General features: G+C 39.0%; 1 protein-coding gene across 1 annotated transcript in view; it reads left to right on the forward strand.

Moving 5' to 3' along the window:
* The first annotated feature begins 3667 nt into the window (after positions 1 to 3667).
* vps50 (VPS50 EARP/GARPII complex subunit) overlaps positions 3668 to 14671 on the forward strand; it is a 108000-nt gene continuing 96996 nt past the window's right edge. Inside the window, exons 1-3 of the mRNA XM_053334760.1 lie at positions 3668 to 3808; positions 4287 to 4355; positions 12858 to 12980. Of these exons, the coding sequence (XP_053190735.1) occupies positions 3776 to 3808; positions 4287 to 4355; positions 12858 to 12980 (225 nt within the window). The 5' untranslated portion in view covers positions 3668 to 3775. The remainder of the gene's footprint in view (positions 3809 to 4286; positions 4356 to 12857; positions 12981 to 14671) is intronic.

Raw genomic sequence — 14671 nt, forward strand, 5'->3', positions numbered from 1 at the left:
TGTAGCTTTATTCTCTTCAGTCTCAATTGTCAAAGCCCTGACTTTTTTGCACATGGGATGGCAGAGACCTGGTCATGCACTGTTATTGTCAAGAGTTCAGGACAGATGTTTTTGAAATGAAAGTTTATGTATGGCTGTGTTGTTTTTTTCTGTTCAAAAATGAAGTTGGATGATATGAAACCAAGCAAAATGGTAGTAGCTTTACTCACATGTATTTGAAGATCTTTTTGTCTTAGAGCATATCTACAAGTTACATGCAAGACAAACTCCCATTCCCACATCTTAAAAAGTTGAATTTAAATATTAAGGTCTTAGTTGCCATCTCCATGTAGATTGATCTATATAATATAATTGGAATTTAAGAACCTCCTCCCCCTCCTCCAAAAAAAGAATGCCTGTTTTGTGAAGAGACAAGTGTTATGATGAATGCATTATCCTTTATGAAATATACTGTGTTTAGTTTAAGGTTTTGATGAACATCAAGTGTAAATATTATACATGAATTATATTGCAGATTCTTTATACATATTATTCGATTTCTATGTTTTACTCAAATCTATTTATTCCTATACAGACACTTAACCCTGTTTCCTGAAATGTAGCATTTTTCTGCTTGACAGGGATATCATGAAACAAAGAAAATGATTAATGATTCTTAAATTATTGTACGGTTTGCATTCAGATGTTTTTTTGTACTTTATTAAATATATAACTGTTTACTATTTTGGGCCATTTCTGAATACTTGTTTGTACAATTTATTGGGTCCTGCTAGAAATCTCTTTATATTTCAGGTGTTGGTAATAGCTTTATTCTTCTTCATAGAATGCCAATAGCACAAAGCCTAAAGCCAGCAAAGATGGCAGTTGTTATGCCACATCATTTAATCTCTCACAAGTGTATGAGCTGTTGGAAAATTGCTGCAGAGTGCTTGTTCCCCCTCAGCCTTGTTGTACTGGCATGCGGTGTACCTGGTGTGATACTGAGACAGGCAGCAACAGACGGATGGTTCAGCATGTGGCAGAGTGCCCTCCACCTGCTCCTGCTGGGACCTTGTCACTGGTAGATAAAAACCTGTGCGCTTGCTCCTAAACAGGCGTGGAGAGAAGCAGACACAAAGACGTTTTGTTAAGAAAATAGAGGTCAAACTTTATCCGCAATTTGCAAAAGTGGTTAAATATATTTTTCCCGCACCTTGAACTCTGTATTGCTGAAAAAGCTTTCTGATGTGATTCAGCTTTTATGCTGAGTGCTTCCATTTAAATCCATGACAAAGGCTGCTGCACAAAAAATGTTCTAGCTAGTTCAAGCTAGTTTAAGGATTTTATATTAAAGCTCCTGAAAACTTTGTATCACTGTATATATGTTATATATCAGTATTTATTTGCCACATTATACATTCAGTAATTAAAGTAAAACAACTTATATTTACATATTATGATTTGCATTCTGACTAATCATGTCTGTATGGATGTGGTTGGTTTGACTAACACTGATCAAATAACTGGTCATCTGATTCTTAATCAAATGTTGAATCCTGATTGGTGCATGGATGTCTCTGACATCACCTTTTTACAACTGACCCACTTCAAACCACTGACAGCACCTGTGTGATCAAGTAGGAGAGCATGGATTACTGTATATTATGATGCTGATCGAGAAAAAAGGTTTTCAGGTTGAAACAAGCAAATAGGTTTGTTTCATTTGAGTGTTTCCAAAGAGAATATTCAAATTTGGAGGATATTCACAAATAAAAAACACATTATGATGAAACTACTGTTATAGTGATTATCTTAATTTTACAGTACTATTAGCACTGAATTCCTACCCTTGGTCAAAGCTATGAAGTGCTGCTTATCAAGGTGCCCACCTGCATAACAACAAGCAGTTTATTGAATAGAGCTCTAATTATAGCTTATGAACTGACCAGGTGAGTGTGCTGTGTCTTTGTGGTGGCATCTCCGGGTAGGGGCTGCCATCTGTTCCGTCTCAGTGTATGCTTTAAGGGAGGCTCCACACTGTGGATGAATGCCTAACAAACAACAGTAAAGAAAATTCACCTAAGGAGAGCAACCTCACCTTCATTTGACTGGGAAATAGCCTGAAGCACCATTAACCAGGAACTAGAGCTCACAGTACCTCCTGTCTGCTGCATACTGCCTGCATTTTACCAAGTGCTGCCCAAAATAACACCTAAGGGAGCAATTACAAAGCAGGCACGGTGGGTCTGCGTGCACCATTTTTGTAATGATTTGGAGCAGTTTACAGTGTTAAGCCAGTTGTAATTGCTTGGCAGAGATAAAGCTACATGGCAGTGAGTCATGCACGGCGTGACATGATAACATGATCACTCTGGCTCATGAAAACAAATGTGTTTTACTAATAGAGCCACATAAAGAATAATAATAAGGTCATAACTTGTTGACAAACCAGATGACATACTAACAAGTCTAAAAACAACAAAATATCATATAAACAGGGAGCTGTCAGTGGTGGAAGTGAACTCATATCGTTTATTTTAGTGAAAGTTGCAATACAATGTGGAAATACTCCATGTGACAATTAATTGAAAATCTTAATTTAGCTTTATTATCAGTGATATGCATGATATATTATTACATGTATCATATTATATTTATTGGATTATTAAAAACAAACAAACTCATAAATAGCTTTCAGATAAATGTAGTGGAGTAAAAAGTACAATATGTCCCTCTAAAATATGGTGGGTATGAGTAAGGAGTAGCATTAAAAGTATAATCGTGTAAGTATATGAGAGTACACTATTGAGTCAATGTACTGTTTTATTGCACCACTATAAAGACACAGCTATGTAATGGGGTGAATCAAGGTAACTGCAGTATATCCTGATTGGAGGTGGGTTGTTAGGCAGGACATATATGGTGTATTTGCTACTACTTTTCACAAAAAACATTTTGACTTATCATGATAACTTGTCACTGAAATGAACTGAAATGAAAGTAGCTACATTCATTAATGACACACACCTGTGGTTCCCCTACTGTGTGTTGAACTAATGTCTCACCTGACACCTAGTGACACAACAAATACAGATCAAATTACATCTTCTTATGAAGTCATAACAACCACTGCTATTCAGTGATGTTAACACTACCATCCAGTGGCGTATGATAGCAATACACGGATCACATTGTTCATGCTTTACACTACTTTAAAACACATGCACACACGCACACACACACACACGCACACACGCACGCACACACACACACACGCACACACACACACACACACACACACACACACACACACACACACACACACACACACACACACCATTATGTGTGTATGATAGTAATAATAATAATAATAATAATAATATTAGAGAATTAAAAATTATAAAACACAACACTAAGACAATTAGATGGTGTTAAGATGAAAAAGTCTTTCTGAATTGAAAAGTTTTTGCCCTTTTTAAAAAAACATGCAATCATAGAATATCTGAGTATAATATACTGTATAGTCAGAACAACATATAGCCTACTTTCATGTTATATTTTAAGTTTTTAAAAATGAGAGAGTCCCACAAATAAATAAAGAGCATAATGATAAAAAAAACAAAACAACAACTTCATTTCCCAGGATACTTTGGGATTCTTCGTCGCCTGGTTTACCAGTCACGTGACGATCAACTATGGCGTCCCTCTCGTAGTGATGGAGCCGCGTCGTTGTCATCAAAACACAGCTGTAGTTTAAAGTCATTCATTTGCCCATTGGACATATTTTGAACTAACGATGCAGAAGATCAAGTCTCTGATGGCCCGGCAGGTGAGCGAAGCGGCTCCACAGAAACTGCTCTTGTATCTCTCTTGTATCTGACAGCTAGCTAAGCTAACTGGCTAATTTGACAGCTCATCGTGGAGTTAGCTCATCAAAGGGCTCATTTAGCAGATGTTGCGGCTGGTTTTTAAAGGCTACGTCTTAGCTAAAACCTTTGTTTTTACCTCATGAAATGAAAACACAATGGTATGGTCAGCTGTAGAAAGAGTTTACTATTCAACAACCACAACAACAAGGCTCAACAGTGGAAAGTGGGCGTTTAGGGAAGTTGTGAGTTTGAACAGCAGTAATGTTAGACTGAGTGGTTCCTCAATGAACACTACAAAGACTATCGCTGTCACACATCTCTGTCATTTCCACTTTTTGTTGTACGCAGGAGTTTATAGGGGACAGGTTGCAACTTGGCCCCCTTTTTACATGAGTTTTGGGCTATATTGAAGTCTAACAGTGGGTCTTATCTTGACAGGGTCTGAAAAGCCCCCAAGAGAGCATGGCAGACCTCAGTCCTGTGGAGAACCTGAGGATCCCGAGCAAGGTAAACTCCATGAAGCTGTTTATTTTACTATGCATTTGGGCTGTTTGTACTGTAAAAAAAGGTTTCACTGTAATAAAACGTCATCAGACACAAGTAGTTCAAATACTGTAGGTGATGACAGTAAGTTTGTCTGTTTTGATTTTGTTGCAAGGTGTGTGTAGTTAGTAGCTATTCCATGCAAGCTATTTAAATGAAAAAAACAACAAACTATTTTTTGAAGTGTTATCTTCTTTGTAATAGAAGTGACACAGCAGGGTTGAATTATGTCAGGATGGTTTTAGAATCGAACCAAACTTATCGCATAATTTCTGGGTCATTGTGTCATCCACCGGTCATTATATTACATTTTTTAACCCCCTCCTGTTCACTTAAATAGCATTAATTGCATCACACCTACAGGGATGACTGAAGGCTGCCATTTATTATCACTTAAGGCAGTGTATGAAACACATGATCAAAATAGTCATACATTGTGTTATTGTGTTACTTAAATGGCATATGGCTTTTTTGTTCTCAACTGTGTACAGCACTTTTTGCGTTGGTGCGCCACTGTCTTGTCAGTTACGTATCATTTCGACTATGTATTGTATTGTCATGTATTGTTTGACTGCAGCTCTCATAGCACTTCTGCCCAAGACAAATTTCCCTCAGAACATTAAAGTGTATCTTATCTTATCTTATCTTATCTTGTCTTGTCTTAAAGATTGAATTACAGTAAAAAAAAAAAAAAATCCCCATGACCAATTATTTAAGGACCCCACTTTGAGAACCACTGACTTAAGGACTCACTTCACATCAATCCTAACACCCCAACTGTGAAATACACTCTGCTGTAATGGTATCTTAGCATTTTGGCATTGCCGTGTTTGGAAATACAATGCTCAGTCATGCTTAGTCACAGGGAAACAGTTGTCGTTCTCAGCTTGTACAACTTCAATTTGACAATAGCGGATGGAGCAGCTCAGCAGAGTATCTCTATATAACGTATAGTCACTTACTCACACCGCAATGCTCTGCTAGTTGCTGGCTTTGCTGTGACTTTGCCTCGTAGTGGTGACCTTCTACTAATATGTCTGAGTACAATTTGGAAGGCGGCCAACTCTATTTATTCACCGTGATATCAGCCAGTTTGATACAACCAGGCATTTTAATTTCTCTCTTTCTTAAGTCTTGGCTTTCACGATTCACGTTCTTTTTGATTGTCACCCTAGTTTGGCCTGAACACTGAGTGGACTTTACTGTTGTGGTTTGCTTTGCTCATTTTCTTATATTATGTATTTGCCAGGCAGGTTGAAAAATACAGTCAAAGATAAGACTGAAAACAGAAGTGCTTTTTCTGACAGTTGTGACATCTGTGAAACATGAACCTGACAGAATTTTTAAATAATATCTTTCAATCTGCTGTTTATTTCAAAAGGTAACCCTCCCCCCAAAAACAAAACAAAACAGGCAGCAGCGTCTAATGAACACTGGCTCTTTCTCTCAAAATCAGAGCCAGCGCTTGAAATTTGTGTAATAATATACACTAAATACAGCCTCATAATAACCATAACAGTGAGATTATATAACAACCTTAATAATTTGAGGTCAGTCATTGTATCATATTGGTTATCGTACGGTTGTTGTCAGAGCTGTTATTGCAGAAAATCAGGCTTAGATATGATAAGGAGGCATGTATTCTCCTGGTGCAGTTGGACCGTGAAAGAAAGATTAGTCTCTTTTCACTGGATGAAGGTCTCCCTCCAGCACCAGCTTTCAGATTGGTATCAGTCGATGTGGCCAAACTGGATATGCAGTAATCAAACACCCAACCTTTGTCCATGCTGGAGTTTTACCCCCTGATCATTACTGTGAATCCTGTCACATCTGTTGTTTTTGGCACATGGCTCATGAGGCACTATAGTTTAGAAAGTTGGAAAAGTTTTAAGAGGGTATGGATTTAAAGTGTCTACATTATCTACACATCACTCATGAATTGAGTCTCCTGTGTGTGTGTGTGTGTGTGTGTGTGTGTGTGTGTGTGTACTGCAAACACCTGCCTATTATGTGTTCAATCAAAACACGGGGCTTATTATTTGATGATATTGTGCTTTGACTTTATCTACTTTGCTGCTTGGGTGCTTTCAGTTTTCAGGAAACCCACACAGGCCAGGCGTTATATACACTGAAACCTACAGTCCATGTTGATTAAATGTGAATAATCCTCTCCATATGCCATGCCCAGTGCCACTGTGAGGGAACACTGTGTGACTTTAACATGCCGCTCCTTGTAAGAGAGTGAGACCGATGTGCTCGACTGTTCGTGCGTATTATTTTAAATACTTACTGCTTCATGTGTTAGCAACTGCATTAGGTGTGATTCGAACCATTTATCATCCTCCAGAAGCTGTCAGTAACATCTGGCTCACTGCAAGGGGGAGGGCTGATTGACAAATGATGCTGTTGTGTCAACACATAGACATGACTTGAGGGTTTGATAGTGTTTGAGTAATAACCCAGGAAAGATGAGCTTTTGTAGGTTTGTGAGTGTGTGAGAAGGACAGCAGAATCACAGTAGGTTCAGTTAACATCAAATCTCAATGTAGTGCTGAGGCAGTAAATCAATTAGCTGATTGACCTGAAGTTAATCAGCAATCATTTTGATAATGGAGTATTGAAGTAATTATTATTAAAGTCCACCTACACAAAAAAAGTGTTTTGCTTTTTGTTTCTTCATTTCGATGTTTGACTTTCACTACACAGAGTTTGACACTATAAAGCTGTTTTCACATCTGTTGAAAGGGGAATGTTTTTCTGTGCTCGCCTTAAATCGTACCTGCCAGCATGATTCGTGACATCACATAGAGCTAGGAGCCGATCGTGGCCCGGTGTATAAAATTACACCAGTTCACAAACACTGAAAGTCTTTTCAGTGAAGTGAAAAACATCGTTATAATAATAAATATTTGGACATTTATAGATTCTGGATTTTTTTAATCAGGGAGAAGGAGCAGACCATTTGAACAATGTCTAACCAGTAAATTGAACTTGCTGTGGTAAAAATCATAGTGGAGTGGACTTTTTGAAGGAATTTTTGCTCGTTCAAACGTCCCAATTCCCATTTCATAATGTCACATTGGGCTCTGGAAACTTGTTTTTTCCTATACTTTATAGGCTGAACAATGAAAGTATTAATTGAAAAATTGATGACTCCATACTGTATATTGTCCAGCCCTCCTTCATTAGTCTACAATACAGCTCAGCCATAAAACACCCAGACTCTATTTACTGTTTGGCATGCTACCATGCTCTGACTTTCAACAGAACAAGTTTACACCTGTTTCTGCTGGTTTTCACAATCAGGCTGTTGTCTAATTTTACACCAGCAACCTTGTGCTTTATAGAGGCAGCTTCGGTAGATCTACCTGCTTTCCCTGGCCATGTGATTGACATTTAAATGACCGGAGTAAAATGTGCAGTAGCGCTACTCTATATAGCTGCTCAGGTGGAACATTTGATTTCACTCCTCCCACAGATGTCAGGCTGGTTATGTGTGCATCCAGAGATCAGACTCTTGGCTGAGGCAGCAGTTTACCCCTCAGGAGAAACCATAAAAACCTGCTGCTGTGTACCTCTAGACATTAAAATGTAAATCTGTGCTGCAATGAGCCAGGTCCTAAATTGAATGTAAGTTTGACCTTCAAGATGTCAAAGTGATTTCATGTAAAATATTCTGATAAAAAACGAGGTTGGCATCATTCAAACTTTGGACATTGATGGAAATATATAGAAACTGTTTATATTGTTTCATGACAAACCTAATTATGAAATATTAAACTAATTTGCACCAAAGCTTTTAATACACTACAATATTGGCAGATTTATTTATTTATTTTCATTCAAATGGCTCCAAATGGCTTCAGGCTATTTTTTGATGTTTTTGTTCCTTTTGTTAATCTCTCCGGGTTCCTGAGATGGTATAAGCTACTTTGTGGGTTCCTCACTATAAACAAACAAACAGACATCCCTTTTTCCCCCTTCCAGTTTTTGTTCAGAGCTGTTGTCTCTCTGTGAGTCAGTTTCAAGGATTTCCTCTGTAGGTGTGTTGGTGCGGTTATCTCACTAAACCTGTCAACACTACACAGAGCTTTTGATGGTTTCCATCCTTATTGTCAAATGTCTGGCAAAGAATTGCTCGAATATACACGACTTTATCTTTTTCTGGATGTGGAATATGTCACACTGACTTCCAGTGAATAGTATATAAACTGATTGAGGCACAAAAATGAACCTGACCTGAATATTTATTTTAAATATACAAACAATTTTGATGGCCAATCATTTTTGAAAACAGAAATCTGCAGGTTTTGAGCCATCAAATGTGAAGAAGTGCTGCTTTACTTCATGTCATATTTTAGTTCAACTAAATATCTTTGCATTTTGGACTTTTGGTCAGACAAAACAAGACATTTGAAGATGGCACCTTGGCTTCTGAGAAACCGCATGATTTATTAATTTTGATCATCTATACAAATAATTGATGAATCTAAAAAAATAACCATTAAATTAATAATTGATAATGAGAATAATTGTTAGTGTCAGCACTAGATGTAACTAAATCTAACAGTGGTACAGGTTTAGTGATGCTTCGGAACAAGCCGGTACATAGTGTGTGTGTGAGTGTGTGTGAGTGTGTGTGTGTGAGAGAGAGAGAGAGACAGTGAAGAAAAATGTCTTATTTAACTTAAACTCTTTGGGGAAATGTTGGGCACATCAGGTTGTGTTTTTTCCTGGAGGCTACTCTTTCCCCGAGGCTCACAGTCTATAATACACATGCAGTTACCTTTTCCCACCAGCAGGGGTCACCCTCACTTTACCCATCACATAGATTTGACTATCTCTAGTAATATATGTTCATTGAAGATAGAGACTGAGGTCAAAGCTGCCATCCATTAGGTCATGTGTTATGACCTAAGATGGCAGGTTTTTTTTCCTCATATGATGATAATCTGAGCAATATATAGTATTTTACAAGATTGTCGTCACTATAGATCACAACAACCACATGGCATCACAGCCGCAGAGAGCCTGTACACTTTCCATTAAGTTGTAACAATAATCGCATACTAAAAAGCTTGAAATTCAACTCAGCAGCTGACAGTGTTGCAGCCTGGTTATTGCTGTTGGATGCGATTGCGTCCAAATGTCCCAGAAAACAGCAGCGTTAAACCCGTGTTTAGGAGCAGTGAGGCTTGCATAAATATTCAACACTTGATTACAATGAGAAGGTTTTCATTCGTTCTTCTAATGAATGATCCCACAGTGGAAATAATTGGGCACTTCGTCTCAGTCTCCTCACAACACCGTCTTTCTCTGTTTCTCTCTCTCTCTCTCTCTCTCTCTGTCGTGCAGGATTTTTTCCACAAACCTCCTGTTGTTTATTCAGCCTTTTGTTTTACCAGGGCCCCCTTGCTGTCGAGCACCTTTCCCCCCCCCCTCCTCTCCTGTGCTTGATTTTCCACATTCAATGAGCACTACAGACCGATATCCACTTTGATTGTCTGATAAGGCTCGTTCAACGTTCACTTTGGATGCAAATAGATCTCTAATTTCCCGCATCGAGATGAGAAATTCATTAATTTGCACAGCGGATGAAGGGGTTGTTTGTTTGTCCCTCATCCTTCAAAGTGAAATTTGATCAAAGCCCTCACAGCGGTTGATATTGGGTTTCACACGTAGGGCGCAGGGGGCGTCTGTTTTTGTTTTTGTGCCTGCGCAGCGGCAAGCAGGCAGAGGAGGGAATTATTTAACCTAGCAAGTAGCCTCTCAATGATTCATTTCACTTGAAGACGTTTGAGAGTTTTGCGTGTCCACTGCAGGTGGGGAGACTGAGGGAGCGTCACGGGGAGGTGAATTGCTCCAACCATGCCGGAGTGGCTCTACAGGAGAGAGGAGAGACGCATCGTTCTCTTCCGCTTCGCTCTTTCCTCCGTCTTTTTCTGTTCTCCTCTAACTTTTCCTATACCAATGAGTCATCCACCTCACCCCCCCCCCCTTCTCCTCTCCTTCTTTCGCTTTCCCTTTCATTTGAGCTGATTTCCCACCCACCCTTTTTTGATGGCAGAGCGTGATCTCCTACATTCAGCCCTCCTTTTCAATCTCACGCACCCACCCACACCTTTCCCTTATGGTGGGTGGGTGGGTGGGTGGGGGGGGGGGGGGTACCAGTCACTCCCTTACCTGATTCAAACATGGCAACATGCGCCTGAAGGATCTGTGCTCAGAAGACGCATGCATTCAGACACATTTTAATGCTTTATTTACATCCAGCCAATTGCATTTTTATGAATGTTATATAGAGTATAAAGGGGATTCTGCTGGTGTAATTGAATTAAACGAGGCTATATTTTACCCAGAACTCACAGCAGCGTCGCCTCATAAATGCCACTCAGCAAGACACGCTCGCACCCCACAGATGCAGATTTAGTTACAGGGCTGGCACACTTTGTTGCCTTCCTGCACTTTTCTTGCTGATGGTAGATGGGAGAAAATCTGTGGCCAGACAGGTGTGTAACAAGGTTTTCTTGATCAGCGTCTGCTATCTAATGAAGTCTGTATGAGATGATGTGTGTGGAGATTTCTACACATTTTTTAATAGGATATGGATGAATGGGGTAAGATGGGTGGGGTGGGGTGGTAGGGGTCTATGGATTGCATTTATCTCATAATTCCTCATCCATCCTCCTAGCCATGCATTCGGTCTATTTTTAGCACCATTATACTTGAATGTGCTGATGCCTCAATGTATTGATCCCACACAAGCAAAAAGTTGGACACAGTCAGCATTAACTTTTAAAAGGACTTTGACTCATGACATCTATAAAGTGAAGCCCCTCGACATATGAAGTTTCCTTTTTACTGGATGTAATTTTGGTATATAAGATAGGATTTTGATAGGAAGAATTTTAAAGAGTAGAATAGGATTTTTAGCTCTAGGGATGGAAATGTCACATCTGTCCATCATCTTTTATTAAAATATCTCATCAGCTATTGGATGGATTGCTTTGTAATTGCATGCAGACATTCATGGTCCCCAGAGGATACATCGCTCTGACTTTGATGATCCTCTGACTTTACCTTTAGCCATGATTTGCCATAATAATTGGTACAAATATTCCTAGTGCCCAAAGGAGGAATCCTAATAATTTTGACCTTCCATCTAGCATATAGGTATATATCTCAACATATACTTAATGGTTTGGCACAAACTTTGGTTGATATTCATAGTTCTCAGATTATGCTTCATAAAAACTTTGACTTCAGTGTAGCGCTACCAAAAATTTGATCTATTGTTTTAAAAGCTGGTGCACACATTCATGCTCCCATGAGAATGATATAGGATCCCCTGACTTTTCATCTAGTGCATTCATCAGACCACAATTTGAATTTGCCCAGTACTTTATCAGAGCAGTGGTCTATGCTGTTTACTCTCTTTATTGTTATTTTGCATCAATGCGGGCTGGTGTCACACAACTCTAGCTATAGGATTGTTTGTAGAAAGCAGAAGTAGTTTTTTTTTTGCTCCATAAATTTGTCAGCATAAATTTTAACTCTCAAATTCTGACACCCAAATAAAACAGCGGAGGGTAAATATGGTGCACCCTAAACTAAATAGGAAGGCATATGGACACAGTTCTAGTCCTGTTATACTTATAATTTATTGCTCACCAACTTTTCCGAGTTGTAAACCACTAATAGAGTCATGACATCACACTCTTTTATTGACCTGTGACTACATCTCGGCTCATTAAGGTGGTCAGATGGGATGTGGGCTTAAAACTCTTCATCTAAAAGACTCATTGCAGCAATAAGCCTCGAAGGACGCAGCACACGTTAATCAATACAGCTCTGATGTTTCTCAGAGATGCTCTGAAGGGGAATCTCTGTTGTATTTCTTTTTTTTTTCCTTTCGGTCATTCATTTCTTCTCTTCTTTCCTCTTAAGACTCCCTGCCATCCCTCATGACAGCCCTCCGACGAAACAAGCTGCAATCCTCTCCCAAACTCTGCGATTAATGTTTTTCGCCTCCTCTTTTCGTTCCCACTCTTCAACCCCCCACTCCCCCGCCCCCCACTTCCACTCTTTTTGCCCCTCGTCCTTTATCTCATTTTTATTCTGTCCTCTCCTCACTTTGTCCTTCACCCTTGCCCTTGTGTTGAAACTTCTCTTTACTTCTTGTTCCTCTAATCTTATCTCTCCTCCCTTTGTTGTTCCTCCCCCTGTCATCTATCCTTTTTATTTTTCTCTCCGTCTCTTCAGTCTGATGTATTTATACAGACATTTATATGATGTTTTTTTGTTTGTTTGTTGTTTTCATGACTTTGGAAGTGATGAAATTTGGTGTTTTGGACTTTTTGCTGTTTATGTCCCAGGAACTTTCTGAATCGCTTACTTGAAGAACATTTTTAAATGTCTCTCAATCTCTGTTTGTCGCTATCTGTCTCTGTCTCACCATCATTTCAGGAGGAGCTGCGGGAGATGAGGGAGCAGCCCATTGACCCTCAGGCGGAGCAGGAGATTATCGACAGCATCGAGGAAGTCTACTTCTCCAACGACTCCTTCGACATGGTGCAGCATGAACTGGAGGTCAGATACTCTCTGTTTAAATGAGCCAATGCTTGCGTCGTCGACTGAACGAGCACCACTCACCTGTAAAATAATGACAAGAGCCTCAATTCCGAGTTCCCACGCCCCCTCTCCTGATATAATAATAATTCCATCAAACCCATCGCGTTTGGAGTATTTCTGATAACAGCAATATTGAATTCCTTGTGCGAATAAATATGGTTTCCTGCTCTTTGAAGCTCATCTGACTGGCAGAGTTAAAGCTTTTTCTCACCTGAGCAGCTGTCTCTGACGCTCCTGCTGAGCCGCACGCACACCACTGACGTCCAGATTGATGGATTGCATGCGCTCGACAGGAGAAGGGTGTGAAATCTCATTAGATTTATCTTGGTTTTGCTACACCATCTTAAATGAGACTCTCAGTCAAGGAGAAAGTAATTACCTATAATCCTTTGGGCCATGGATTTGTAATATCTTCTTTCCTTTGCAGAGTTTGTTTGCTGTTTACTAAATAACGTCCTCACCTTCTTCACCTATCTGACTTATGATCTGGCGATGTGTATTTATCGAGCCAATTCTCTTTTTCATTTGTTTGTTTTTTTGAATGGAGGAAGAGTTAGCTATCTTCAGTCACACCGGTTTAATCTGATATGTTTAAAAAACGAAGATGCTCAGGTAGAACCCTATGAAATCTGTTTTTCCGGATTCCATTTTTTTTCCCCACCCAAATTCCATGTTTTCCATTTAAATGTGTCAGAATTCCGCGCTTTGCCATTTAAGCACATTTTGTCATCACAAATAGTGTCTCAGTCATACCGTGGATGAATTTCAACAATTCAGTGAGGAAGTATTATGGAGTAATGTATAATGGAATTATACATTGAATTAAATTAATATATATCAATGAATGTCATGATACAGCAGAACATTGCACTTTTTAAATTTATTTTTATACACCTACATAAAGAAGTGAAACAGATACATGTAAAGGCTACAGCCTGAAGTGAGTGATGGCACTGTGAGCAAATAATAACAAAAATTAGGCTTATGGTGAAGAGATTTGAACAGTGATTTGATCATCCTCTCAAAGTCGAAGTGAAGCCACTAACCAGCTGTAGAGATGAATATTAGGAATAGGATTTATCTTTATCTTATCAGTCTGGTTCATACTTCTACTAGTTCTTTTTCATTACTAAAGAAATTGAGTTTTGAATCATTATTTTAGAAAATAAATAAATTCTGAGCAAGATTAGAGTTGATTTATATTTTAAATTTAACTAAATACTGTCTCTAGACCAGTAACAGTTAAGTTTACTACAGCAAAGACACCATATATAGTCAATAATATCTAAACACATCTAAAATATCAATGAAATAAATAACATTCCATCCTGACATCAATCTAGCGAGTTTAGAAAGAGTGAAGAACGCAGACATCATCAGTCAGTGTCAATGCTTCCTCCTGTCCTCTGTCCTCCTCCCTCTTCTCCTGTTGGAGGGAGGTGGGGCTGGTTCAGATGGGGGGACTGCCGTCTCAGCCAGCGCTTAAGTTTACAAGAATTTGACACATTCTAAGATTCGTGGCAAGCTAAGCTAAACAGTTCGGCTACATACAGACAGCTTTTGTTTTAGCTTGTTCATAACAATTCGCTACGGACGAAGCAGCTGAAAATGTGGCTTCTCTACATGTTTATGCTTGTTGAACAGGTGTT

The sequence above is a fragment of the Scomber japonicus genome, chromosome 15, assembly GCF_027409825.1.
Source record: "Scomber japonicus isolate fScoJap1 chromosome 15, fScoJap1.pri, whole genome shotgun sequence".
In the NCBI taxonomy this organism is placed as follows: Eukaryota; Metazoa; Chordata; class Actinopteri; order Scombriformes; family Scombridae; genus Scomber; species Scomber japonicus.